This window comes from Perognathus longimembris, chromosome 10 (assembly GCF_023159225.1).
Source record: "Perognathus longimembris pacificus isolate PPM17 chromosome 10, ASM2315922v1, whole genome shotgun sequence".
Taxonomy (NCBI): domain Eukaryota; kingdom Metazoa; phylum Chordata; class Mammalia; order Rodentia; family Heteromyidae; genus Perognathus; species Perognathus longimembris.
This window is the reverse complement of record NC_063170.1, coordinates 13,535,393-13,560,352: the sequence shown is the minus strand read 5'-3', so window position 1 is coordinate 13,560,352 and position 24,960 is coordinate 13,535,393. Positions and strand designations below refer to the sequence as shown.

Sequence of the window (24,960 nt, the reverse complement as noted above, 5' to 3'; positions counted from 1 at the left end):
ACATGAGATGGGGCTGCCTTCCCATTACCAATGTTCCTATCTCTCCCTGGCTTTGAAGTGACCAAACGGGGGCCATCAGAGAACTAAATGTGGATAAAGAAGCTTCCGGGAGAATGGTTTGGCTGGGAATCAAAGAGCAAGGTCCAGACCCTTCTCAGCCACAAGCTTATAGTTAGAACCCTGGGGAACTTGGTGAAGTCAGTTCCGGATTCTGGACTCTGCTTTTTTACCTCAAAGACTGGAGACACATGGGCTCTATCAGAAGAGACTAGCTTTCAGAGCTCAGCATGAAACATTTGGAAATGCTGCAAAAAGTGGGTTGGCTTCCTTTTTCTGCAGGATTTTCAGAGCTTCTATTATGCCACTGTACATGGTGAATTGCTTCCAAGCATGGTGAGTGGGCTGTGGGCCTTTCTTCTCAGGACAGTTAGTGGAATTGTGTTTCACATAGCACCCTTTTGGGAAAGAATAGAAGCAAGGGAGCAGGGCCTACTCTCAAGTCCTGTCTAGCCCCAGCCAAAGGACTAGAGAATGGAACAGGCAACCATAGTCATAAAACCCTTCCCTTGACCCACAGGCCAAGACCTTTGTCTCTGTGCTATTTTTCTCTCCAGGAATGTTTTCATTCCCTGCATGCCTTCAGATTTCTGCCAAAGCCTATCTTATCAGGAGAACCATCCCTGATTTCCCGATCTGAAAGAGCTATATTCCTAGTCCCCACCTCCAAGGCTGGTGGTTCACCCTTCACTCTTGCAAGCTGCCGTCCATGCCTGGGAGAGTGGATTGTGCACATGCATGCGTGTGTGTGTGTGTGTGTGTGTGTGTGTGTGTGTGTGTGTGTAGGGATGGAGGAGGCAATTCTGGGAGTTCCCTGATGATTGCATACATGATGCATGTTTTAAAAGTGAAGAAATAAACAGAGAAGCCAGAGATTGGGAGGATTGTGGTTTGAGGCTAGCACAGGCAAAAATGTTAAAGAGACTCCATTTCAACTAATGAGCCAGGCAGAGTGGTCCCAGCTACAGTGGAGGCCAGTAGAGTGTCTGCCTAGCAATTGAGGAGGAGACATGGAAGTAAAAGTTCCTAGGGTTTCCTGACCCAGAGTCGAATGTTGTTAACTTCTGTCTTTTATGCCCTACTAAACTTTTCTCCCCAGGCAAATAGGCATAGTGGGGGGGGGGGGGAAGTGGAACACAAAAATATAAATAAATCATTGCTTTTACTAGTGTCAGGATACTCTCATTTCTTGGTGGTAATTTTACACTTAACGATCTGGCTAGGCCTATTCCAACCGCACTGCTCCATCCACATCCTGATAGATGTGGGGTGCGGGTGGGATGCTCTGGCCCCAGGTGAGTGGGGGTGCTGACACCCTCAACATCTCGCCCAGCCCTGGCTGTTGGCTGGTCCTTTCGCTTTGCCCAGAGCTGTGCACGAGTTCATCCCGCCAGGGCTTCCCAGGATGGGTGTGGTGACATTTACCAGGCTCCCGTGGTTTCCTGGAGAGGCCACTATTGCATTAGGTGGCACCGGCTGCGACTCCGAGACCAACCTAGCTGACACCGCGGTTTCCCTGGCCTGGAGCCTCCCGGGCGCGAGCTGGGCCGGCAGCACCCCCTGTTGGCCGCCTCCCGCAGCTGCAGGCCGGAGCACAGCAAGGGCACGCTCGGGGCCCTGCAGCAGGGCTGCGAGGCGCCTCTCCACACCACATTTCCAGACCTGTGTTTCTGCTCCGTTTCCAAATCTACTTTCACGGAAGGATATGAGTCATTTGCGGGTTGGAGTGTAAATGGCAACCACAGAGCCCACACAAAAATGCCCTTCCTTCCAACTAGTTTTACATAGGCTCAGAGAAGTTGATTGGCCCAGGATCACACAGCAAGAAGGTGACAGAGCTGGGCCTCGGGCTTGGGACACTCTATGTGACAGAAATTTCTATAGGCCTTCCAGTGAATGAGGCCTGAATGGGATGAATGTGTGATGAGGGTGGTACAGGGTATGATTTTTGCCCCTACAGCCCAGATGACTGCAGCTGTGCCATGTTGTAGGTGAAAGAGATGGCTGTGTATTTGAAAAAGCCTCAAAGAGGCTCAGAAACTCAGATCAATTTCCCCAAAGGACCTGACTGAGGTTCAAAGTCAGCCTGGCCAGGAAAATCTGTGAAACTCTTATCTCCAATTACCCAGCAAAAAGCCGGAAGTGGAGTTGTGGATCAAGTGGTAGAGAGCCAGTCTTGAGTGAAAAAGCTAAGGGACAGCACCCAGGCTCTGAGTTCAAGTCCCAGTACTATTACTACCACCATCAACCACCACCACCAACAATAGCAACAACAACAAAAAGAAGAGCATTGGCTCTGTGCTCTCGAATATTAGAGGAACACCATTTTAGAATACAATAATCTTTCTGTCTCCTGCCAATCCATTGACAAGAGTACCCTGAAAAAGGAGCACAGACAGACTTGCATTTCCTCAAAAATCCTAGACTTTTTTATTTTGGGGCTGTACTACAATTTGAACTTAAGGCTTTGCACTTGCTAGGCCAGTGTTCTAATCACTTGAGCCACAACTTCAGCTCCCAAGCTTTTGCTACTAGCACAGCCTCAGGACTTGATAATATAACCTGAGCTTGAGGGAATGGTAGCCTTTCCCTCAGAAGGACGGGGGCTGCCTGTGCATGCACACTTAGTGTCAGAGAGGATAATGTTAGGAAAAGTCATCTGGTTGGCTAAAAGATAGAAGATTGCTTGATTTGGACTGGCACAGGTCCCTGGGGCAATTGTCTCTAGGCGTGGATGAACCAGATTAGTGCCCTAGGCAGCAAGGATGCCACAGAATCATGGTAAGGACAAACTCTCCTGCTTATTGACAAGGAATACATTTTCCTGGATTATCAGGGCCAGTGTTGCAGTTTCAAGAAACAGAAACTGGCTGCTACTATCTCAGATTCTCCTGCCACAAGTTTGTTCTCCAATCAGCCTTCCTTATATTTCATGGAAAGTCTTATCTGCATAGCTAAGGAAGCTGGAGACTTTGTTAGAATCACTCACCTAAGAAATCCATCTCCTCATCTCAATCACTTCTCGGCTTGTTCACATAAGATTTGCCAAGCTATGCCAGACGCAGTAACATAGGGTTATCACTGAAATGTAAAATATTCACCTTTGCCTCTTTCAGACAACTTGAAAGTAAAGGGATTAGTGGATTAAAGGTATGCCCCAATTCTCACTTGCTGAGATGGAATACCACCCTGCATTAGATATCTGAATCCTGCTTTAGTATTTTTCAGGTCGAGGGGCTGAGAATATGGCCTAGTGGTAAAGTGCTTGCCTCATATACATGAGGCCCTACCTTCAGTTCCTCAGCACCACATATATATATAGAAAAAAGCCGGAAGTGGTGCTGTGGCTCAAGAGGTAGGGTGCTAGCCTAGAGCAAAAAGAAGCCAGGGACAGTGCTCAGGCCCTGAGTCCACGGCTCAGGCCCTGAGTCCACGCCCCAGGCCTGGCAACAAAAACAAAACAGTATTTTTCAGGTTGATTGACAAGAATCAATTATTCATTTAAATTTATATCTTTTTGGTTTCTATACTGTTTATGTGTGTTTTCTCTGAAAATGCCAGTTGAGCCGTACATTCCCTTTCTCAAAGGAAAGTAAGTGCTTATTCTTTATTCATTTCTTTTTCTTTCTTGTCTTTTCTTTCTTTTTTTTTTTTTTGTGCCTGTACTGGGGCTTGAACTCAGAGTCTCACATCCTCACTTGGATTTTTCTCTCAAGGCTGGTGATATACCACTTGAGCCACACCTCTACTTCTGTTTATTTATTTATTTAAAATAATTACTTATTTATTGTCAAAATGACGTACAGAGGGGTTACAGTTTCATACGTAAGGCAGTGGGTGCATTTCTTATACAATTTGTTACCTCCTCCCTCATTTCCCCCCTCCCCCTTCCCTTTTCCCTCTCCCTCATGAGTTGTTCAGTTGGTTTACACCAAATGGTTTTGTAAGTATTGCTTTTGGAGTCGTTTGTCTTTTTATCCTTTATCTCTTGATTTTGATATTCTCTTTCCCTTCCTTAGTTCTAATACCAGTATATACAGTATCCAGGGTACTCAGATGAGATACAGTGATAGAGTGGGGACAACCACAGGAAGGGGATACAGAGGATCATCAACAACAACAACAAAAGTTGCAAACAGTGATATAACACTCATTTTCATAACATGGAGTTCATTTCATTTAGCATCATCTTATGTGTTTATAAGGGCATAGCAATTAGGCTCTTGTGATCCTCTGCTGTGACTAGCCTAAACCTGTGCTAATTATTCCCTATGAGGGAAACCATAGAGTCCATGTTCCTTTGGGTCTGGCTCACTTCACTTAGTATAATTTTTTCCAAGTCCTTCCATTTCCTTACAAATGGGGCAATGTGTTTTTTTGTTTGTTTGTTTTACTGGTTAATTGGAGATTAGACTTTTGCTTTGAACTAAGATCTTCAGATCTCAGCCTTCTATGTAGGTAGGATTACAGGCCTGAGTCACCAGCACCCAGCCTTCATTTCTTTCCTCCTTGTCCTCCTTGTCCTCCTCCTCCGCCTCCTCCTCCTCCTCCTCCTCCTCTTTTTTTTTTTTGCCAGTCCTGGGGCTTGAACTCAGGGCCTGAGCACTGTCCCTGGCGTCTTTTTGCTCAGGGCCAGCATTCTACCACTTGAGCCACAGTGCCACTTCTGGCTTTTTCTATATATGTGGTGCTGAGGAATTGAACCGTAGGAGGCAAGCACTGTACCACTAGGCTATATTCCCAGCCCTTCATTTATTTCTTATAAGCCCTTGGGATAAGGAAGCCTTGAGAGACAGACCATATTCAGGAGGAGTTGGAGATCATGTATAGAATGAAGAAGCTGTTGTAGCTATTAAGAGACAAAATTCCAGAGCACCATATCGTCATAGATACATTTTTACTGCGGAAGTGAAGTATGTGGTGATGTACAGAAACTATAGTTCCAGAACTTAATTGATGTGATTTTTCTCAGGAACATGGTAGAGGTCATCTGTGTGTCTCTAGGACTCCTCCCAGGGTCTGTCACATTGTAGGCACCCCCCAAACACTTGAAGGTTGAACAATTAAACTCTGTTGCTTTTTTTTTTTTTCCTTTGCTGTTCTCTCTTCTGTCCTTTGTTTTTATTTTATTTTTAATTTTCTTCCATATTGGGGTTTGAATCAATCTTATGCTTGCTAGACAGATGTTGTACTGCCTGAGCCATTCCTCATTCCCTTTTTTTCATTTTGGTGAGTTGTGGGGCTTGAACTCAGGTTCTGTTGCTTCTTGTTGTAAGGGACCACCCTCTATCTCCTCAAGTGAGCTATTGGCACCAAAACAACAATGAAAGCTGTTTCCCAGCTCTCTCACACATATTTATTTAGAACGAAGAGTTATTTTTTGTATGGATCCGAAACAACCCCCTCAATGTTCCAGAAGTGAGAATAATGTGAATCCTGATTTAGAACTTCCAGAAAAGGCTAAGGGTGAGCGGCAGTAGAAATATCATCCAGGGCAAGTCTGACAAGCCTTCTACTGTACTGCAGACACATCCTTGGAACCAAGTAGGGTGGCCAGGCTCCCCAGGAAAGGTAATGTCTTCCTTCTAGGAGACCTCATCTTTCAGGGCTTGCTGTAAGTGGACTCTTCTGCTCATCTTTCCTTCTGTGTCTCCAAAGGACTTGGTTTGACCTACCACAGAAGAATTCTACTAGAATAGCTTATAAGGAAGGAGGTGAGGACTAGACTGTCACATGTTAGGATCAAAAGGATTTAAGGAATATCTGACACTCTAGTTCTCTATCTTATGGGAGTTTATCTTATCTGGGAGTTTATTAGTAGCCAGGCGAGGCAGAGGTTAGAGCAGAAATCTTGTTTTAGAAGGGTGGGGAAGATTTGGTTTAGGACCAATCTAGAATTAGCAGTTAGGAGGCCAAATGAGGGATTAGGAAAAGCAAGAGGGGCTGGGTGCAAGTGGATGTGTGGGGGGAGGGGGTTAAGAGAGAAAACTGACAGGTTCTAGAAGAGTGCCCCAGGCAAATAGAGGCATCAAGATGACCTTCATGTTTGTCTTTGGTCTCTAAGCAGCCAGTGGAACCAAGGCTTGCTTTGGGAGAAGAGGAAGAGCAGGTTTGGCAAGAAAATGAGGTCAAGATAAATTATGCTTGAGGCACTCACGCCCCCACCCCCCCAAGTGTCCTTGTAACAGGACAGAATAAAAAGGGGGACGGGGGTTAGAAGTAGGGTCTGGAGAGCACGACATAGACATGGAATTTTAAGGAATTGGAGAGGCCGCCTGGTTAGGATGGGCAGTGGGGGAGGGCAGGGGCAAATCTCGGAATGGTGGGAGGGTGTCAGGCACGTGATTGCGGGTCGGGTGACCAGGCGCTCAACTACCACCAGAATCAGTGCGAGTAAGGTGAGGGGTGGTGCTTGGCCTCGGCCGGCCCAGCCTTGCGGCCTTCCTCTTGTCCTCTTCACCTATTGGGTAACACTGCTGTCGGTCGAGGACCCGCCTTCGCAGGCCAGCCAATCAGAAGTAGCGGGAGGGCGCTTTCTTCAGGAGCTGGTTCTCGACTCCCAGCCTATTCAGGGAAGTAGCGCCCGGGGAAAGCAGCTCGCCGCTGCTGCCTTGTGCGCAGGCGCCGAGCCGAGGGCCACGGATCGGGTACCGGGCTGGTGAGTAGGGGCCGGAGGTCCTGGGTGAGCGAGGGAAGGGATGGATGAATGGTGGGACGTGAATTCCTCCTCCACTACCGGGCCCCCGGGGTCCCTGGCTCTTTCTAGCGCGCGCACTCGCTCAGGTGATGGGGCGGGGGAGCGGAGATGAGGTGAGGTGGGTTGGAGGGCGGGACCAGATCGGGGCCGGTCACAGTCACGCCACTCGCGCGCGCGCGCGCGGCACTCACAGTCACGCCACTCGCGCGAGCGCGCCACGTGGGCCTGGGGACCGGCGGGGGCGCGCCGCGGGCCGGCGGGGGCGCGCTTTGGCCCTGCAGCATCCGGTGGGCCCGGCGCCCGTCTTCTCCCACCGGGGGGCCGAGGCGCTGAGAGTCTCCTCCCGGGTGGGTTGACCCCGGGAGAACCTAGCTGGGCCGTGGCCGCTGGGGGTTCCGGGGAGATCGGGTTTTCTGCACCACCGAGCCCGCTCACTTATCTTTGAGGTGGTGGGCCCCGAGACTTGCACTTGAGACCAGTTTTCTTTAGGGAGCTGAGATCGTTGGAGAGGGCCGACCTTGCAGCGCGCATCCCTGCCTGCCTTCTCTGCAAGGCCCGGGAGTGTCCCCGATTGACCTCATAGGTCCCAAGTGCAGTGTGGGTGGATAGGGGACGATTCTCCACGCTTGGTGCTCTCCAGAGTCCAGCGAGTGATCCTGAGGCGGGCAGGATCCATCCATGAAATAAATCCCCGAAACCCGCGGGGAATGAGCCTTCTCCCTGGTCACCAGAGAAAATGAGTTTTCCAGCCGTGTGCCCAGGAAAAGCAAGAGAGATGGGCGAAGGTACCAGGAGACGTTTACTTGTGCCTTTGTGGAAACAGATATGAAACTTGGGGGAATTAATGAGTTTACACCCTTTGACCTACTGGCTGATTCCTCCTTTGGAAAATACGCAGAATAAAATCGAAGTAAGGAAAAGGTTACTGCATAAGGCTTTGTAGTTTGGTGATTTTTGTCTCTCGAGTGTTAGTGGTTTTATTTATTTATTTATTTATTTTTGGTGGCACTAGGGTTCAGACTCGGGGCTTTGCAACTGCCAGGCAAGTTCTCTGCCCCTTGAATTAAGCCCCCAGCCCTCTTATTTTTCTTTCCTAGTTTATGGCCTGGACTGCAATCCACCCCTATTTATGCGTTCCCAGTAACTAAGTTGAAAGGCAACCAGTATCGTGCCTGGCTTTTTATTGGTTAGGATGGGGGGTGGAGGACTCCCAGACATTTTGCCCATTTAGCCTCAAATGATGATCCTCCCGAACTCTACCTCCTGAGCCGCTACGATTCCAGGCATGAGGCACTGCATCCTGTGTTGTTGGGTGTTTTAAAAACATGTTAAAGTTGGAGCTCTGTGGCTCACATTTGTAATACTAGCTGTTCAGGAGACTGCGATCTGAGGATTGAGATTCAAAGCCAGACAGCCAGGGCAGGAAAGTTCAGTGAGACTCTTATCTCCAATTAAACCACCAAAAAAAGTGGGAAGCAGATATATGGCTCACTTGGTAGAGCACTAGCCTTGAGGGAAAAAGCTGAGAGACAGGCTCTGAGTTCAAGCCCCAGTACCTGCACATAAACAAATAAATAAAATAGTAGGTTAGTGGAAACCACCTCCAAATCTCCAATAGTAGTGAACAGATTAGTAAATTGTGATCACTTATGCCAAAATGGTAGGTGCCAGTGCCTTATGCCTATAATCCTAGCTACTCAGGAGGCTGAGATCTGAGGATCGTGGTTCAAAGCCAGCTTGGGCAAGAAAGTCCATGAAACTCTTATCTCCAATTAACCACCAGAAAAGCAAAGTGGTGCTGTGGCTCAAGTGGTAGAGTGCTAACCTTGAGCTGAAGAGCTTAGGGACAGTGCTCAGGCCCAGATTTCAAGCCCCACGACAGACCAAAAAAAAAAAAAAAAGGTATATAGTATGTCATTAAATATATTACTCCCCCCAAATTACTAAATGTATTACTCCCCCAAAATTACAGGAATGCTAGATTCAAAGATACAATATAAAGATATATTCAGAACTGCTTTTTTTAATTTTTATTTTTTGGCTAGTCTTGGGGCTTGAACTCAGGGCCTGGCACTGTCCCTGAGCTTCTTTTGCTCAAGGCTAGCACTCTATCACATGAGCCACAGCACCACTTTTAGCTTTTTCTGTTGTGGTACTGAAGAATCGAACCCAGGGCTTCATGTATACGAGGCAAGTAGTCTACCATTAAGCCACATTCCTAGCCCAAAAGGTCATATTTTACTAAAATCTTCCAAGACTAGTAATATTCAAATCCCGCTAGTGAATAACAGGAGTTCAGACTAATGAAGTGGTGTGTCTGATGCTAGACAGCTAGTGTCACACCCATGTGCTTTTTGGCATCTGAAAATGCCACACTTAACCAATATTGAGAACCAGGGCTGGCTACTGGAAAGCACTTGATAAGGCAGCTACAGTTCCGTATTCATGCTGTGTATAGATTAGCAGGGAAATGGACATCTAAATGAACATTTGTAGTCTTCTAGAGAGATTGTGACACAGAAACTGGACACTAGGCTCTGGTATGAGAAAGGATTTTGGAAGGAGAGGAAAGAGGACCCTAGACCATCTGGGAGGAAGGAACAGTGTCCTCAATGGTTCCAGAAAAGTAGAATATATAAAACACCTGATTAAACTCTTCCTTATTTTGCAGGTTTAAGAAAAGCAAAAACAAACCTCCACCTGCTGGGCTAGTTTCAGAATGTCAAGTTCTGTGTCTCGGGTCTTTAATTCTGCTAGGAACCGAATTGCCACTTTACAAGGGGGCAATCGCTTATATTCAAGGAGTGTCTCAAATGGGAGTCAGTTAAAATGGCGACTCCTTTGCAGGGTACCACCTGCCCCAAAAAGCAGATCCGTTCGTGATAGCTTCCCTCTGCAAAAAGCCTACAGGCACACATCAACGGAGGAAGAGGATTTCCACCTGCAGCTCAGTCCTGAGCAGGTAAATGAAGTGCTTCGAGCTGGGGAATCAGCTCACAAGATTGACTTGGTCAGTGGAGTCCCAAGTTCTGTGTTGCGTTTTGAGAGCAACCAGCTGGCTGCCAATTCCCCAGTGGAGGACCGGCAAGGTGTGGCTTCCTGTCTGCAGACCAATGGGCTCATGTTCGGCATCTTTGATGGACACGGTGGTCACGCATGTGCGCAAGCAGTGAGTGAGAGACTCTTCTACTACATGGCAGTGTCCCTGATGTCCCACCAGACTTTGGAGCAGATGGAGGAAGCGATGGAGAACATGAAACCCCTGCTGCCCATCCTACAGTGGCTCAAGCACCCAGGGGACAGTATCTACAAGGATGTCACATCAGTGCATCTGGACCACCTCCGTGTCTATTGGCAGGAACTGCTTGACCTGCACATGGAAATGGGGCTGAGCATTGAGGAAGCATTGATGCACTCCTTCCAGAGACTGGATTCCGACATCTCCCTGGAAGTTCAGGCCCCTCTGGAAGATGAGGTGACAAAGAACCTGTCCCTCCAGGTGGCTTTCTCTGGGGCAACAGCTTGCATGGCCCATATCAATGGTGTTCACTTGCATGTGGCAAATGCTGGTGACTGCCGAGTCATCCTTGGTGTCCAAGAAGACAATGGCAGATGGACTTGTTTACCGCTCACTAGTGACCACAATGCCTGGAATCAGGCCGAGTTGTCCCGACTTAAGAGGGAACACCCTGAATCAGAGGACAGGACACTGATCATAGATGACAGACTGCTGGGTGTCCTCATACCCTGCAGGGCCTTTGGGGATGTGCAGCTGAAGTGGAGTAAAGAGCTACAACGCAGTGTCCTACAGAGGGGCTTTGATACCGAGGCCCTGAACATTTACCAGTTCACCCCACCCTACTGCTATACTCCCCCCTACCTGACTGCCAAGCCTGAGGTTACATACCACAGGCTGAGGCCTCAGGATAAGTTTCTGGTGCTGGCTTCAGATGGCCTGTGGGACATGCTGGGCAATGAGGACGTGATGAGGCTCGTGGTGGGACACTTGTCCAAGGCGGATCACCACAAGCCAGACCTGGCCCAGAGACCTACCAACCTGGGGCTCATGCAGAGTCTGCTGCTTCAAAGAAAGGCCAATGGGCTCCACACGGCTGACCAGAATGCAGCTACACATCTGATCAGACACGCCATTGGGAGCAATGAGTATGGGGAGATGGAGCCCGAGCGGCTGGCTGCAATGCTGACGTTGCCAGAAGACTTAGCAAGGATGTATAGGGATGATATCACTGTCACTGTGGTCTATTTTAACTCAGACTCAATTGATGCCTATTATAAGGGAGGCTAAGAGTCTCCCATCCTATTGCCAAGGCTAAGGCTCGTTAAAATATTTTCACAGGCTCTAAAATCAGTTGTTCAAACCTTATTGTTCAACAGGCAAGATAGACCTTGTTGAATAATTGACTAACAGGAGAAGGGGAAAAAAAAGTCAGCCTAGATTTAAAAACATTAGCAATGATTTTATGTCCCTTGCTGGTGCCTGTCAGATCTTCCATGCAGAGAGAACAGAGAATAAAGACCATGAATTATACACAGTACTTTATAAAGATATTTTTAAACTATGATATCCTGAGTATTCAAAGGATAACATTTAATCATGATTCTGAAAATAACTTGAGGACCTTCTGAGATCTAGTTGTAAAGTCTGCAGGTTTGGTAATTCTGACTTCAGTCATGTCTTTTTAGGTTACAAAGGTTTTTGTGTTTTGTTTTTTTAAAATCACTAAAACCTAGGTTTACAAAGTGTACTACAGGACACTTTTCTATGCAATATTTTAACATTTTGAAAATGACTATTCTAGTGACGATAATCTGTAACACTGCATTCTAGTTCTGTTTTAGTTTATTTTAAAACTACATCTTTAGACCTGTAGGTAGGCCCAATGTAAGCATGTTAGAGACTGCTTATTTTGTTCTGCAGCTGAGAGAGAGGGTCTAGACCTCTGGCCTAGCTGAATTAACTTATGCAGCAGTTGGTCTTGCTGTGGAATCCCAACCCTGTACCTTTGAGCCATACTAGGGGGTAATTTCTATCTAATCCTTAACTACCATCCTTTCCTACATTAGTACAACACCTGCCCCCTAACAGCCTCCTGCCAATTAAGCCTTCTGGTTACATATTTCAAACCTTCTTCTGTTAATTCCACCTGACATAGTCCTTCTTCTGTGTTGCCCAGTCTTACCCTGTGACTACTAGAGTCGTTTACCTATTCCCTTTGCAAATGGCTGCAGGAAAAAACACAATGTGATCACACAGTAATTATGTCACACATTTAAGGCAAGAAGAGTTAGGCAGAGGTCTGGACACTTGAGATTGGGCCTGAATCTGGAGAGGTGAAAATGGGATGGGTTTAAGGAGCATAGCTGCCAGCCAAGGCCCTCTGTCTGCTTCCTGAGAGGCAGGGAGAAAGGGGAGGAGGGACACTTATCAGATGGGACACCTGCCCCTGACTGTTATAAATCGCCATTACTAATCCTCAAGAATTAGACCATATTTAGTATAGGAGTTGAGCAAACTAAAACCTTAACTTGTCGTGGTTTCAATGGGCATCAGAGTTCTTTTGTATTTACTTAAAAATTAACCCACATGGATCCTTTTTGGGAAATAAACTTCCTCTTCTGGTGGGTGGCTGTGGCATTTAAATAACAGGAAATGTGTACCCAAATGGAAACACAAATATTTTTAATGTATTAATTCACAAAAACTGACATCAGACAGAACTCTTCAATGTGACGCAGCTACGTTGGTTGGTTGATTACTTGCCTCTGCCCCCCTCATGCCAGCCATGGAAAACAAAGCAAGTAACTAGGCTTGGCATCCTTGATTTTTGTTTGTGTCCCAGGTAACATTCTGCCAGGATTTGGAATATATGTGGCTTTGGGACATGTCTCTACATTTTCTTCTTTGTCTCTTTAGTGACATGGCTTTCTGTAAGATGTGCTCTTTGGGGGTACTTAACTCTTGTTTTTGTTATTTTTTTAAATTCTGAAATTACTACTGTTCCTTCTGGTCTTTAAGACCTTAATGCAAAAACAAATGTGAATCACAGCCAGCAGTGGTCATGTTTGCCTGTAATCCTAGCTATTTAGGAGGCAGCGGCAGGAAGATAAAAGTTGGAGGCCAGGTAGGGGCAAAGTTTTATCTCAGAACAAAACTGAAAACAAAAGAGTATATCTCAGGTGGTAGAGTACTTACCTAGGAAGCCGTGGCTCAGTGTCCAGCACCATGAAAAAAGAAAAAGGAAAGATAAGCAAGTATATCACTAGCATGTAGGTTTGTTGCTCAAACCAAGGACTCTACTTGTCTGATATCTGCTTTGCCCTTTGTTTTTTCATGCCAGCTAAACCCTGAGCCTTATTGGCATACATAGTGTTTGATTCCTACTTTGAGCCTGGCAGAGGTCATAAAATAGATCTAATTCAGTAATTTGTGAGGCAGTTGATAGAACACAGACTTCCCACTTGTGTCTCCAAGCTTGTCTGTTTTTTCTCTGCCTAATAGATTTCCTGATTTTTAACTGATATATTGAGAGAGAAGAAAGGCTGACTTATTGTCTGCCTTCTTCCCTCCTGTCCCCTCTGCCCCCCTCCTCCCCCACTATGTGCTCTCTGCTCTTCCTAAGCAAGCTGTAAGGAACATGGCCTTCTGGTTAAACTCCAATGTGCTTGTCTCCCTAGCTACAGTTTTTGGCAATGCCCTTTCTGAAGCCAGTTGGCTCCTGCTTAGGACACTGCTGGACAGGAGGCCTGTGGTGCTTGTGACTTCTAAAACCCTTGTGTATATAGCACATTTATACAGAAATTCCAATTTTCAGGCTCTGAAAATTTAAATGTAAACAATGAGGAGGGCCATTTATTATTTTAGATGTAATATGGTGCAAGTATGCTTTGGTGCTTAAAATTGAGTATGATTTTAGGTATGAAACAATCTTAGTATAGACATTTTGTGTTTAAATAGTATATAATGCTATTGATTTTTGGAAATTAGTCTATGGTGAAGGTGATATTAGTCCTAAGTTTAAATTAGTATGCTAGATCAAATTACTGATCAAATTCAGTTTCTGAGATGCTCGTAACATTAAAGTGAATTTATATTTATAATGGAAATGTAAGCTTTGGATATTTAAATTGTAAACATGTTTCTCAGAAGTATATTCGGTCTAAAAATTCTTCAGTTCTAAGTACACTGGGAAAAACTCAGTTGAGATACAGTTGAGTTGGTGTTTTATAAATATTTGTGAAATATAAACTGAAACTTGAGTTAAGAAAGAGATTAATTATGTGAAACAACAAAAAAGTATTCAGAGTCAGGAGCTAGCTACTTTAGGAGGCTGAGATCTAAGGATTGAGATTTAAAGCTAGCCCAGGTAGGAGAGTCTGAGATTTTTTTTTTTTTTAATCATTTGTGGGGCTTGAACTCTGGACCTGCGTGCTGTCCCTGAGCTCTTCAGCTCAAGGATAGTGTTCTACCACTTGAGCCACAGTGCCACTTCCAGTTTTCTGGTGGTTAGTTGGAGATAAGAGCCTCACAGACTTTCATGCCCCAGCTGGCTTTGAACTGCACTCCTCAGATCTCAGTAGCTAGGATTACAGGAGTGAGCCACCAGTGCCCAGTTCCATGAGATTCTTTTTTTTTTGGAAGGAGAATATAATGTTTATTTTATTTTGGCTATGTAATTATAATTCACAAATCAAACTACACTAGGATTTCATTGCTTTCTCACGTTCTGTTCCTTTTCTTCTTTATTTCTTTTTTTTTTTAAATTAAATTTTATTGACAAGGTGTTGTGCAAAGGGGGTACAGTTACATAATAAGGCAGTGAATACATTTCTTGTGATATCTTACACCGTCATTTTTCTTTCCCTTCCCTAAATCAGGTAGGCATATGTACAATATCCAGTGTACCAAAATCATATACAGTAACCACGTAGGGTATGCCACCGGATCCGTGAGATTCTTTTTTTTTTTTTCTAGTTAAAATTTTTTTGACAAGGTGTTGTGCAAAGGGGGCCTTGAGATTCTTAACCACCAAAAATCTAGAAGTAGAGCTGTGGTTCAAGTGGTATAGATAGAGTGCAAGTGTGTAGTGAAAAAGCTAAGCGACTGTGCCCAGACTGAGTTCAACCTCCAGTACTGTCACGAAAAAGAAAAGAGAAGGGGAGCTGGGAATATGGCCTAGTGGTAAAGTGCTTGCCTCATATACATGAAGCCCTGGGTTCAATTCCTCAGTACCACATATATAGAAAAAACCGGAAGTGGCGCCATGGCTCAAGTGGTAGAGTGCTATCCTTGAGCAAAAAGAAGCCAGGGACAGTGCTCAGGCCCTGAGTTCAAGCCCCAGGGGGGGAAAGCGTTTGCTACAAATCTGGCTTTATGTCCATTAGCCCCTGGTGATCATTCTTCACCTAACAGCCTTTGGGGAGTCTTAACTTCCCAGATTAAACAAGAATATCTTGGGGCTGGGAATATGGCTTAGTGGCAAGAGTGCTTGACTTGAATACATGAAGCCCTAGGTCCAATTCCCCAGCACCAAATATATAGAAAATGGCCAGAAGTCGGGCTGGGAAGATGGCATAGTGGCAAGAGTGCTTGCCTCGCATACATGAAGCCCTGGGTTCGATTCCCCAGCACCACATATATAGAAAACGGCCAGAAGTGGCTCAAGTGGCAGAGTGCTAGCCTTGAGCAAAAAGAAGCCAGGGACTCAGGCCCTGAGTCCCAAGGCCCAGGACTGGCAAAAAAAAAAAAATAAATTAAAAAAAAATATATATATATATAAATGTCTTGGAATGGAGCCATCCTCATTTCATCATGAAGTGGTTCCCATTGGCCTTTTGAGATGTGGCTCATGGCACAAACGCTCTGCTGTAGCCTTGGATTTGTTGGGTGAAGTCTGCGGTACAGCATGTGATGTAAATTGTCATGGGCATGACCTGAGAAGAGACATGTTTGGGCCATTCCAGTCATCTCTTGAGCCATCTGAGGCTTTGAACCTTCATTTTCCTGCATTTTCCTGCATCTGGTGGCTAACTTGCCTCCTGGAAAATATTGATCAACCATGTTCCTTAGTGATTACTGGCAATTTTATTTTAAGCTGTTGACTCATGTTCATATTTGACACTGATTTGTTTTTTGAACCCTAGAGATATTTAAATAAAACTTGTAAAAAAGAAGCAAAATGAAATTTGGTTTTCTTTTATTTGCATACTATTTTTTTTTAAGTCCTTAGGATACTACATCTCACCACCTTTTCTTTGACAGGCTTTTATCCAGCTAAAGGTATCTTTGGCTATTTAAGAGTCAACCCAAAGCTAGGTATGATAGTTCATGCCTATGATTGCAGCACTGAAGAGACAGAGATGACAGAATCTAGAATTTGAGGCCAGCTTGCACTATACAGTGAGATGCTATCTCACAAGAAAAAGGTCCACCTAAAAGAAACTCCACAAATATTTGGTAGCTGCTGATGCACAGGAAGTCCTCAGTTATGTGGAGACCTGAAATGGAAGTGAAGACTGGTTTTGAGTGTCTACATGCGCAGGGGTAAGGCTTCCTGCAGTATCGTGACTTCACTTTGCTCTTCAAATCCACTTGTAAATCCAGCTTTTGGGTTAATAGTAAGCGCACAGCCAACTTTGGGAAGAAGGTTCACACAGCTACCTTGATGGAACTGAAGCTCTCACTCCATCCTGTCCCACTACACTGTACCTCATGCCTGGAGTGCTATCCCTGAACTGCTCCAGGGGATCCTTATCAAAATGCAGATACAAGTATTTAATCATTAATGCCTTAGAGTTTTCTGATTGATGTGCATATTTATGAGGTATAACAATGTCAATATAAAATGATATGTAAGGATCAAATTGGGGCAATTTGTATATCAACTTTTTATTGGTTTTTGATCAAACTTGAGGAAGGCGTAAAGGGGAGTATTGGAGGTCTGATAAGAATAACAAGGAGCTATTGTCCCCCTTCCAAAATTTAAAAAGCCCAGGATATCACAGTAGGGCTGGAAAATTCAAAGTATTTTCCCAATACTGGGATTTCAGAAAGGAATAATAATGCATGGAATCTTTTTGCAGTTTTGGAGGGCAGGGGAGGAAAGGTTGGCAGTGTTAAAAGGAGGTTAGAAGATTTTTTTTTTTGTCACTGCTGAGACTAAAAATTTTGTTAACTTGATGTTTTGGCTGTTAGGAGTCAGCTGACAAATATTCAACACATTTTCATGTTCTACCCATCACTTTGGGACATGATAAAAATAAAGGGAATTATAAAATAACAATTACTTTTAAAATTGAGCTGTTTGAGCTCTTTAAGCAGAACAGGAAATTGTGTGTGTGTGTGTGTGTGTGTGTGTGTGTGTGTGTGTGTGTGTGTGTGTGTGTTTTGCCAGCACCGGAGCTTGAACTCTGGATCTAGGCACTGTCCCTGTGCTAGTAGCAGTGCTAGTGTGAAGGCTAGTGCTCTACCACTTGAGCCACAGCTTTACTTACAGCTTTTGGTGATTAACTGGAAATAAAATTCTCATGGACTTTCTTGCCCAGGCTGGTTTTGAACCTCAGTCCTCAGAGCTGGGATTACAGCATTGCTGAAAAAAAAATAATTTGTGGATTTAGGCTACGTTTTTTAATCTCTAGAAGTTTTATTCCATTTTACTTAGTACTTTTTTTTTTTTATTTTGCCAGTCCTGGGCCTTGGACTCAGGGCCTGAGCACTGTCCCTGGCTTCCTTTTGCTCAAGGCTAGCCACCTGAGCCACAGATGCCACTTCTGGCCATTTTCTATATATGTGGTGCTGGGGAATCGAACCCAGGGCCTCATGCATATGAGGCAAGCACTCTTGCCACTAGGCCATATCCCCAGCCCCTACTTAGTACTTTTAAATATCCTTAATTATCACCAGTCTGGTGACCCTCTGAACTGTACGTAGATGGCCAGCACTCCAAGTGGCTCCCCCTGGGATAGGTGGCTTATTTGTGGGTCTCAGCTGTATTGGGCCTGACCAAGCATTCTTGATGTGGAAAATGGCCAGGTGGGGACAGTGAGGTGAGATTTCCCTTCTGACTTTCACTGTCAAGGAAATAAGCAGGCTAGACCTCTGGGAAAGTGGGCTCTGGAGCCCACTGTCTCTGCCCCCAACTCTGCCTGCCTGTCCAAGATTCTAGAAAGCCCTCACCTGTTCTCACCTCTTGGCAGCCGACAACTGGAGGAATGTGTGCCCCTTGGAAACCTTGCATGGCCAGGGGCAGTCATGTGAAGCCCCATCTGGCTAGGGGCTGAGAGGCTCTTGATACTGGTCACGTGGGGCCTGGTAAGGGCCATTCCAGGGAAAGAAGCACGTGGACTGAAGCTCAGGATCCAAGCCAGTCGAGTGTCTGGGGCCAAGGCTCCAGGAGAGGTTGGAGATGAGAAAGGCAGTGGAGGTGGAAGGAGCCTGGGCCAAAGGTGGCTCGGTAGACTAGTGACCTCCAGGGATAGAAATGTGATTATGCCCTGGCCTCAGGAAAAGCCATGGAGTGTGACTTGCTCTTTATCACCCTGGAGGTGGGGTAGGGGTGGAGTAGAGTGTCCTGCCTCAACCCCCCAACTTCCCTGTGGGGTTACCAGGTCTGTTTGGTCTTTGTCCTTGTTAATCTCCACCCCAATCCCCACAACCTCCCGTCTTGGCCCCCTGTCCTACCCAGGGATTCACAGGCTAGTTGTGGAATGACAGACAGATTGAAGAGGAACCCAACAAAGAGAAGGAGACCAGAGAAGTAGAAAAAAAGCAGTAAGTGCTGGAAACAAAAAAGAATCCTGGAGAGTTGGCCAAGAGGATCTAGTACCAAAATACAACAATTAGCTACAAAAGAATCACTATAGTGGAGCTTTGCTGACCCACACCAGAGCTGAGCTTCTTTACTCAACCTGGCGTCTTGATGATTAAATCCTGAGGATTAAATGGTGGAATGTGAGAGCCAGAGGCTGCCTCTAGATGTCACCATCTGGCCATGGAGGTGTCAGCTGCAGTTGGACTGGGAGGAGAATGTATCTGAGACATGAAACCAGAGGCCCAGCCTGGGTCTGAATAGAGTCTCCTTGAGACTACAGCCTGGAACAATCCTCAGGAAGCCTCACAGGACTCTGGGCATCTTTGGGGCTGGGAACAAGTGGCAGGGGAAGGGAGGGAGGACCCCTTGCATTGTGCTCATCCATCCTGCTTTGTGGGGAAGGAGTTTCTGGGTCTGACCTTGAACAGTCTCCCCCAGGGTAACTATTTTCCTCTAATCCCATCTTCCTTACTCTATTCCCTGCACTCCATCCCCATAACCACTCTTCTAGTAGCCTAACCATCTCAGCTCCTAAAATGGTCCAAACCACCTTTATCTTCCCCTGACTCCAAATGATAGCTCCCTTCCAGGCAGTTCCACTGACCAAACAGCCATCCAATCTGACCATGTTACTCCTCTGCTCTGAACCCTCCCATGGCTCCTTGTTACTCTTGGTGTGAGAGCTCAGACATCTCCCTAGGCTAGCCTCTGGATCTCCTCCTCCTCCCCTCAGCTTCGTGAGCCCCATAGCTACATAGAGCTCATGTTCCTAGAATGTACCAGGCCTTTGGCCTTCCTGTTCTTCTAGCTGAAATACCTGCTGTGCTGTCCTTCATCTCTTGGTTTACTCAGCTTATTCATCTTGATGCTGCTGAATTATTACTCACTCTAGCAGATCCTCTGACTTTCCAGCCCTTCACTGGTCCCCATTGCACTCAAAACCCTATAACAGCTCTCCAGGTGTCTCCTGCCTGTTTTCTTAGCAGCATCAGATGCCTTACTTGATTTTCCCATGGGTCCCTGGGGTCAGCTCAGGGCTTGACATAAAGTAGGCATTCAATATATGCATTGAAAATGTTGGTGAGGGACTAGAGAGGGGGGTAGCTTAGCAGTGGAGCACTTGCTTAGCAAGTTCCATTCGTAGCATTGAGATGAAATGAAATAGCATCGAGTCAGGCACCAGTGGCTCATGCTTGTAATCCTAGCTATTAGGAGACTGAGATCTTAGGATCAGTTCAAACCAGCCCAGGCAGGAAAATCCAAGAGACTCTGATCTCCAATTAATGACCAGAAAACCAGAAGTGACAGCGTCATTCAGAGACCGCATCCAGGCCCAGAGTTCAAGCCCCATGACTGGCAAAAGAAAAAGAAAAAGAAAGCATAGAATAGAATAATTAGAAAAATAGAATACTAAAATAATAAAATAGAAGCTAGGGAGAGATTAAGGAGGGAAGAATAAGGAAAGAACAAAGTCTTGATCGCCCACAAACTGAAATCTTCTCTTCTGAGTCAGGCTAGCCCCCTTTGTTACTCCTAGGAAGGTTTTAATGATGATGACACATTCCTTGATATTCCTTCCATCTAGCAGTAGAGTGTAGTTTCCCTTCTCTTGAATCTGGGCTGACTATAAGGAGGTTCTGGTACCCAAGAGACTATAGCAAAAGTTACATTGGGACTGGCCAAAGCTCAAGTGTGGAATGGTCTTGGCAATTGGTGAATTTGATACATAGTATATATGATTTATTATGTTAGTCACTCTGGGGTTTGTTGAAAATTGAATTTCTTGTTTATTTATCTCAGCTCCTGAAAATGTGTTTTTATAGCCCCAAGTGACATCCTCCCATCCTTGGCCTCCATTGCCTTTTCTTGCTACCAAAGAGTTAGAAAAAAAATCTCAGTCTCTTTTTAACATTAAGTAAATATGAGCCACCCCTGCCTACCTCACCTCTGACCTCTTCCTCCCCGAAGCTTCAGCCACTTGGATCTGAGTTCAGCCAGGGAAGGGACATAGCAGGGGCTCCATTTAATGATCATTTAATAAACACATTTTAAAAATCATATAATCTGAGTAGGTGCTGTGTTAAATGCTTTACATATCTTATTTAATCCCCACTCAGTCTTAGGATAAGTATCATTAACCCATTTTACAGATGAAGAAACTGAATCTAAAGAGGTAAAATGCTATGCCCTAGGTCACAGAACTGGTAAATGCAGAGCTGAGTTTCAAATCTTGATGTCTTGCCTCCAAAGCTTCCTCTTAGCACTCAGGAAACGCTGTTGAAGGTTTAGACATTCACTGAACACATACCCTCCATCTGCTCCTCAAAGACTAGACAGCAGTGTAGGAAGAAGTGAGCTGTCAGTCTATAGAAGGATTGTAGCAAAGCCTGGGGTGGCGTTTGGCAAAATGTGTAAATTGGATGGGATGGGAGGGATCCTGCCCTGACCCTGGGACCTCCATCTCTGCTAGGAATGAGACTGTGAAGACACAGCTGCCAGAATGGGTCACAGAAGATCCTGGGTTTCCAGTGAGCTAGATCTTCCAGAACATGTGGATGCTAGGTGTGCGCTCTCTCTCTCTCTCTCTCCCTCCCTCCCCTCCCTCCCTCCCTCCCTCCTCCCCTCCCTCCGTCACTAGGGTCTCAATATATATAGTCAAGTGTGTCCTCCAACTCATGATCCTCCAATCTCAGCCTCCTGAGTGTTAGGATTACAAGTGTGTACCACTATGCCTGGTATGCCCCTCTTTCTTGATTTTGTGGCCATTCATGCATTTTTTATCCCTTTCTCTGCCCAGAGCCAGGCACTCATGAGGCTTACCCTCCCACCCAGCACCTGGGAGAATTTATCTCATAAAGAGAGGGAGAAAGGGAGGGAGAGAAGAGAGGGAGAGGAGGAAGGAAGGAAGGAGGGTGGGCCAGGCAACTACACCAGAGGATTTGAACAAAAATGGTCATGGCACTGGTGTTTGTAAGAACAAGAAATTGTACACCAATCAACGTATCCTCTAGCACAGGACACAGATCCCGGCGCATACATCTTGGCAGACTTTAAAAGTGAGTGAAAAGAAAAACATCTTCCTTTGGCAAGAAACTGCTATTTGTAAATATTGTCACTGGGGGTGGGGGTGGGGCTAGGGACCCAACTGAATTTATAGTGAACCCCCAAGTTGAAGTTCTTCCTCCAGCACACACACACACACACACACACACACACACACACACACACACACACACACACACCTCCTTCACTGGCTCCCCCATGATGTGATTTACCCCATTGGCTGGCCAGCAGTGGGGGAGGGGACTGTGACTATCTTAGGAAGGGGATGAGATCACCGGGAGGCTGGAAAGCTGGCTGATTTAGAACTGGGTAACATTTTCCACCCATCTGGCTCTCAGGGACTTCTGCACTGCCTCATAAACCTTGGCACCAGTCTCAGGGGTGGCCACGTGCTCCCTCCCAAGCATGGAGATGGTAAGGGACAAGGCTGAAGTTGAAATAAAGTGGCAAGAGTAAAGGGGACCCAACAAGAACTTTGCTCCAAGCAGGCTTTTTTGGGGGGTGGGGTGGGGTTGGGGGGGGGAGACTGTGGCTCCCCAGGGACTATGTGGGCATACAGTGTTCCTTTGGGATACAGGAACATCCCTGAGGACAGCCACCTTGTGAAGAATATAACTTGGATCCTGGAAGGGCCCCTCACCTCTGGGATGTCTGAGGATTTGGGTCAGCCAGCCTGGCCCATCCTGGAGAAGATTCTCCCTCTTTTGAAGCAAACCCTGCTGGAGGTAGCAGTAGAAGGAAGTCATTTGAGCTGGCAAGGAATTGGGTTCGGATTCCAGATGAGCATGTAACTCAGTTCTGTTCAGTCTCCCTGCTTTCCATGCCTCCAGCCTCAGTGCCCATTGGGCTGCCTCAGGCTTGGACTCTGGCCTCAGGGAAACTGTATATCCCTGTGCCTGAACTTGACCATGCCTCTGAGTCTTTGCCCAGGCAGCTGGCCCAGCCCAGATACTATTCTTACCAGCTGCCTTTGTCAGTTCCTCAGCTCTAAACGGAGTCAGGTGCCGTCTGTTTCCAAGTCACTGTCCATCATGCCATTATGTCTATACTCATTTGAGCTCTGGGACTAGGGCTGGAGAACATTCCAGAATATAGTGGATGAAAGAAAGGACAGCCTCTAGATGGGACGGAGAGGAGATCAGGGGAGAGCCACACAGAACTATGTGCTCAGCACTGTTTTATGCCACAACCTCAAGGGGCCCTAGAAGCATCAGGTCCCCCAAACTCCACCATTCATAGTGTGTGGAGCACCATTATGCCCCAGATCTGGGCCTGAGCTTGGTAGACAAGGAGCAAGAGGTGGGCAGAACTCGAATTAGCCAGAGCATCTTCTCCTTAGCCTGGGCCCTGTGCAGTCAAGCCAGGAATGGAATTCTCCAGTTGGATGGAATTGCTCCTGGAAAATCCCTACAAATCCTTTCAGAAATGTGTGTTGGTGTCTGACTCTGGCTCCTTCCAAAAGAAGGAAAGGAACTTTCTGCTGCTGGGCAACTGAGGCAAGACCTTTCCCCTCTCTGTATACAGAAAGGACTGAGTTCTGGCACAGCTAAAGGGAGGACTCACACATTTATTCAGCACCACCTGTTGACTTCACTAAATTTTCTCAGCCATGCCAAAAAGGAATCAAGGTTCTCATGACTGGAAAAGGAAGAAGACCCTCAGAGATGCCATGTGCCTTGTCTAGAGTTCCATAGCTGTGTCATGTTGGAACTCCCACCAACAAGGGTCAGCTAGCACATGGTTCCAGTCCCTTACTTCCATTCAGAATCCCTGAAAGGGTAGGGTGCTTGCAGGCTGAGGGTACCACTTCTAGCTCAATTCCACCTGACCAAGGCCTGGCTTGGCCCTATGCCTGCCACTCTCAGAATAACCCTGGTGGGTCTGGATGAGGATTGCTGGCCATCACCTGCTATCTATTTTTGTCCTGTGGGCCATAAGGAATCTCCTCTCATACAGGAACTACTTGGGATGAAGGTAGAACATGTGACTTTCTGCCCCCAGCCCCAGCTGACCTTGCTGCCCTGCTGGGAAATGACCCCACTGGAAAGGGGAAGGCTTGGCTCAGCCACACTCTCTTCTCTCTGCTTCTGCCACTTCCCAGAATCTGCCTCCCTATAACCTGTCCCCACTTTTTGGCAGCCTACACCCCTGTACACATGTACACCGGCCAGGAAGCCAAGTTTGTCAAGTCATACGCACCTGAACAGCCAGAAAATTCTTCCTCCTATGAAGCTGTCCATTTCTTCCAGTTCCAGGGAGACAATTCTAGACTCTAGGTTCAGGAGTCATTAGGATATTCAGCATCGAGACCTTGACTTTTAGAATCTGGAGCTTGAGAATTTGTGGGTCAGTGACTGATGGTGTTTAACGGCAATGACAGAGGTGTGGACCCCACATATGATGTGAAAGGCCAAGTACAGTTTCATGGGTCATGGGCCCCAACGTCCATTTAAAAGAGGATCCACAGGGAGTACTGACAAAAACTTGGGGTTCCTTACTCTAAAACAGTGTGTGTGTGTGTGTGTGTGTGTGTGTGTGTGTGTGTGTGTGTGTAGGCAAGGGAAGCGTTGTCTCTTGAGCCCAGCAATAAAAGATAAATGGTCCAGAAAAAAATTGAAAGTTACCGTCACAATAAAAACCTAGAGTGATTACAGCTGCAATGACAACAATAATAGTAACGGTTATTATTTTAGGGCCAATTAGATACCAGGCCCTGTGCTAATTTAGGGCTTGGTTTGTACTATCTCAGTAAACCCTCACAATGTGTAGCAAGTGGGCAGAGGTCGTGGTGTAAGCTCCATAAATGTGGCTGAGTTTTACCAGTCTGTAATTTTCCTGGAGGTAGATACTGAGCCCTTGGGGATGGGCGGCCCTCCCTAGGGGATGCGTGCTTTCCCTGCCTACTGTAGGGCTAGCCTCTTGGGGATGCCTTCAGAAGGGAGCCAGCCAGGCCCACTGAGCTAGCCCTACTCCTCTAGGCGTTGGGGCTTGAAATAGCCGTTCAAGAGCTGACAAGCAAAGGGCAGCTAAAAAAAGGCCCCTCAGTCTGGGCTCTGTCGCACACGGCTCGTAGGGCCTATTTTGGGGGCAGAGGGTGCCGACGTGCCAATGGAAAATCCATGGGGAGGGAGTCTCTGGGGTGGGGGGCCCATGTGCCTCTACCTTTGATTGTCCATATGTGTGCACACGTGCACATACACATAAGTTGGACCCTTGTATGTGTGCATACACCTTCCTGTCATCCCCTGGATGACAACCTGGGAGAAGGCTTGAGGAAACTGAAGCTCTGAGGAGACAAGTGACTTGCTTAAGGCC

The 24,960-nt window shown here is 46.3% G+C and overlaps 1 protein-coding gene across 3 annotated transcripts; it reads left to right on the top strand.

Annotated features, from left to right (window-relative positions):
• The first annotated feature begins 6,604 nt into the window (after window positions 1–6,604).
• On the top strand, window positions 6,605–14,162 carry Pdp2 (pyruvate dehydrogenase phosphatase catalytic subunit 2). 3 transcript variants are annotated; one of them, XM_048355403.1, is made up of 4 exons: window positions 6,612–6,739; window positions 7,689–7,692; window positions 8,216–8,222; window positions 9,433–14,162. In XM_048355403.1, exon 4 carries the CDS (start codon window positions 9,474–9,476, stop codon window positions 11,058–11,060), a length of 1,587 nt encoding a protein of 528 aa, XP_048211360.1. In that variant the 5' UTR covers window positions 6,612–6,739; window positions 7,689–7,692; window positions 8,216–8,222; window positions 9,433–9,473; the 3' UTR covers window positions 11,061–14,162. The 3 variants fall into 3 exon arrangements, with proteins under 3 accessions (XP_048211361.1, XP_048211360.1, XP_048211362.1); XM_048355405.1 differs by lacking the exon at window positions 8,216–8,222 and adding an exon at window positions 8,644–8,656 and having other exon boundaries at window positions 6,617–6,739; window positions 9,438–14,162; XM_048355404.1 differs by lacking the exons at window positions 7,689–7,692; window positions 8,216–8,222 and having other exon boundaries at window positions 6,605–6,739; window positions 9,426–14,162.
• The last annotated feature ends 10,798 nt before the right edge of the window (window positions 14,163–24,960 follow it).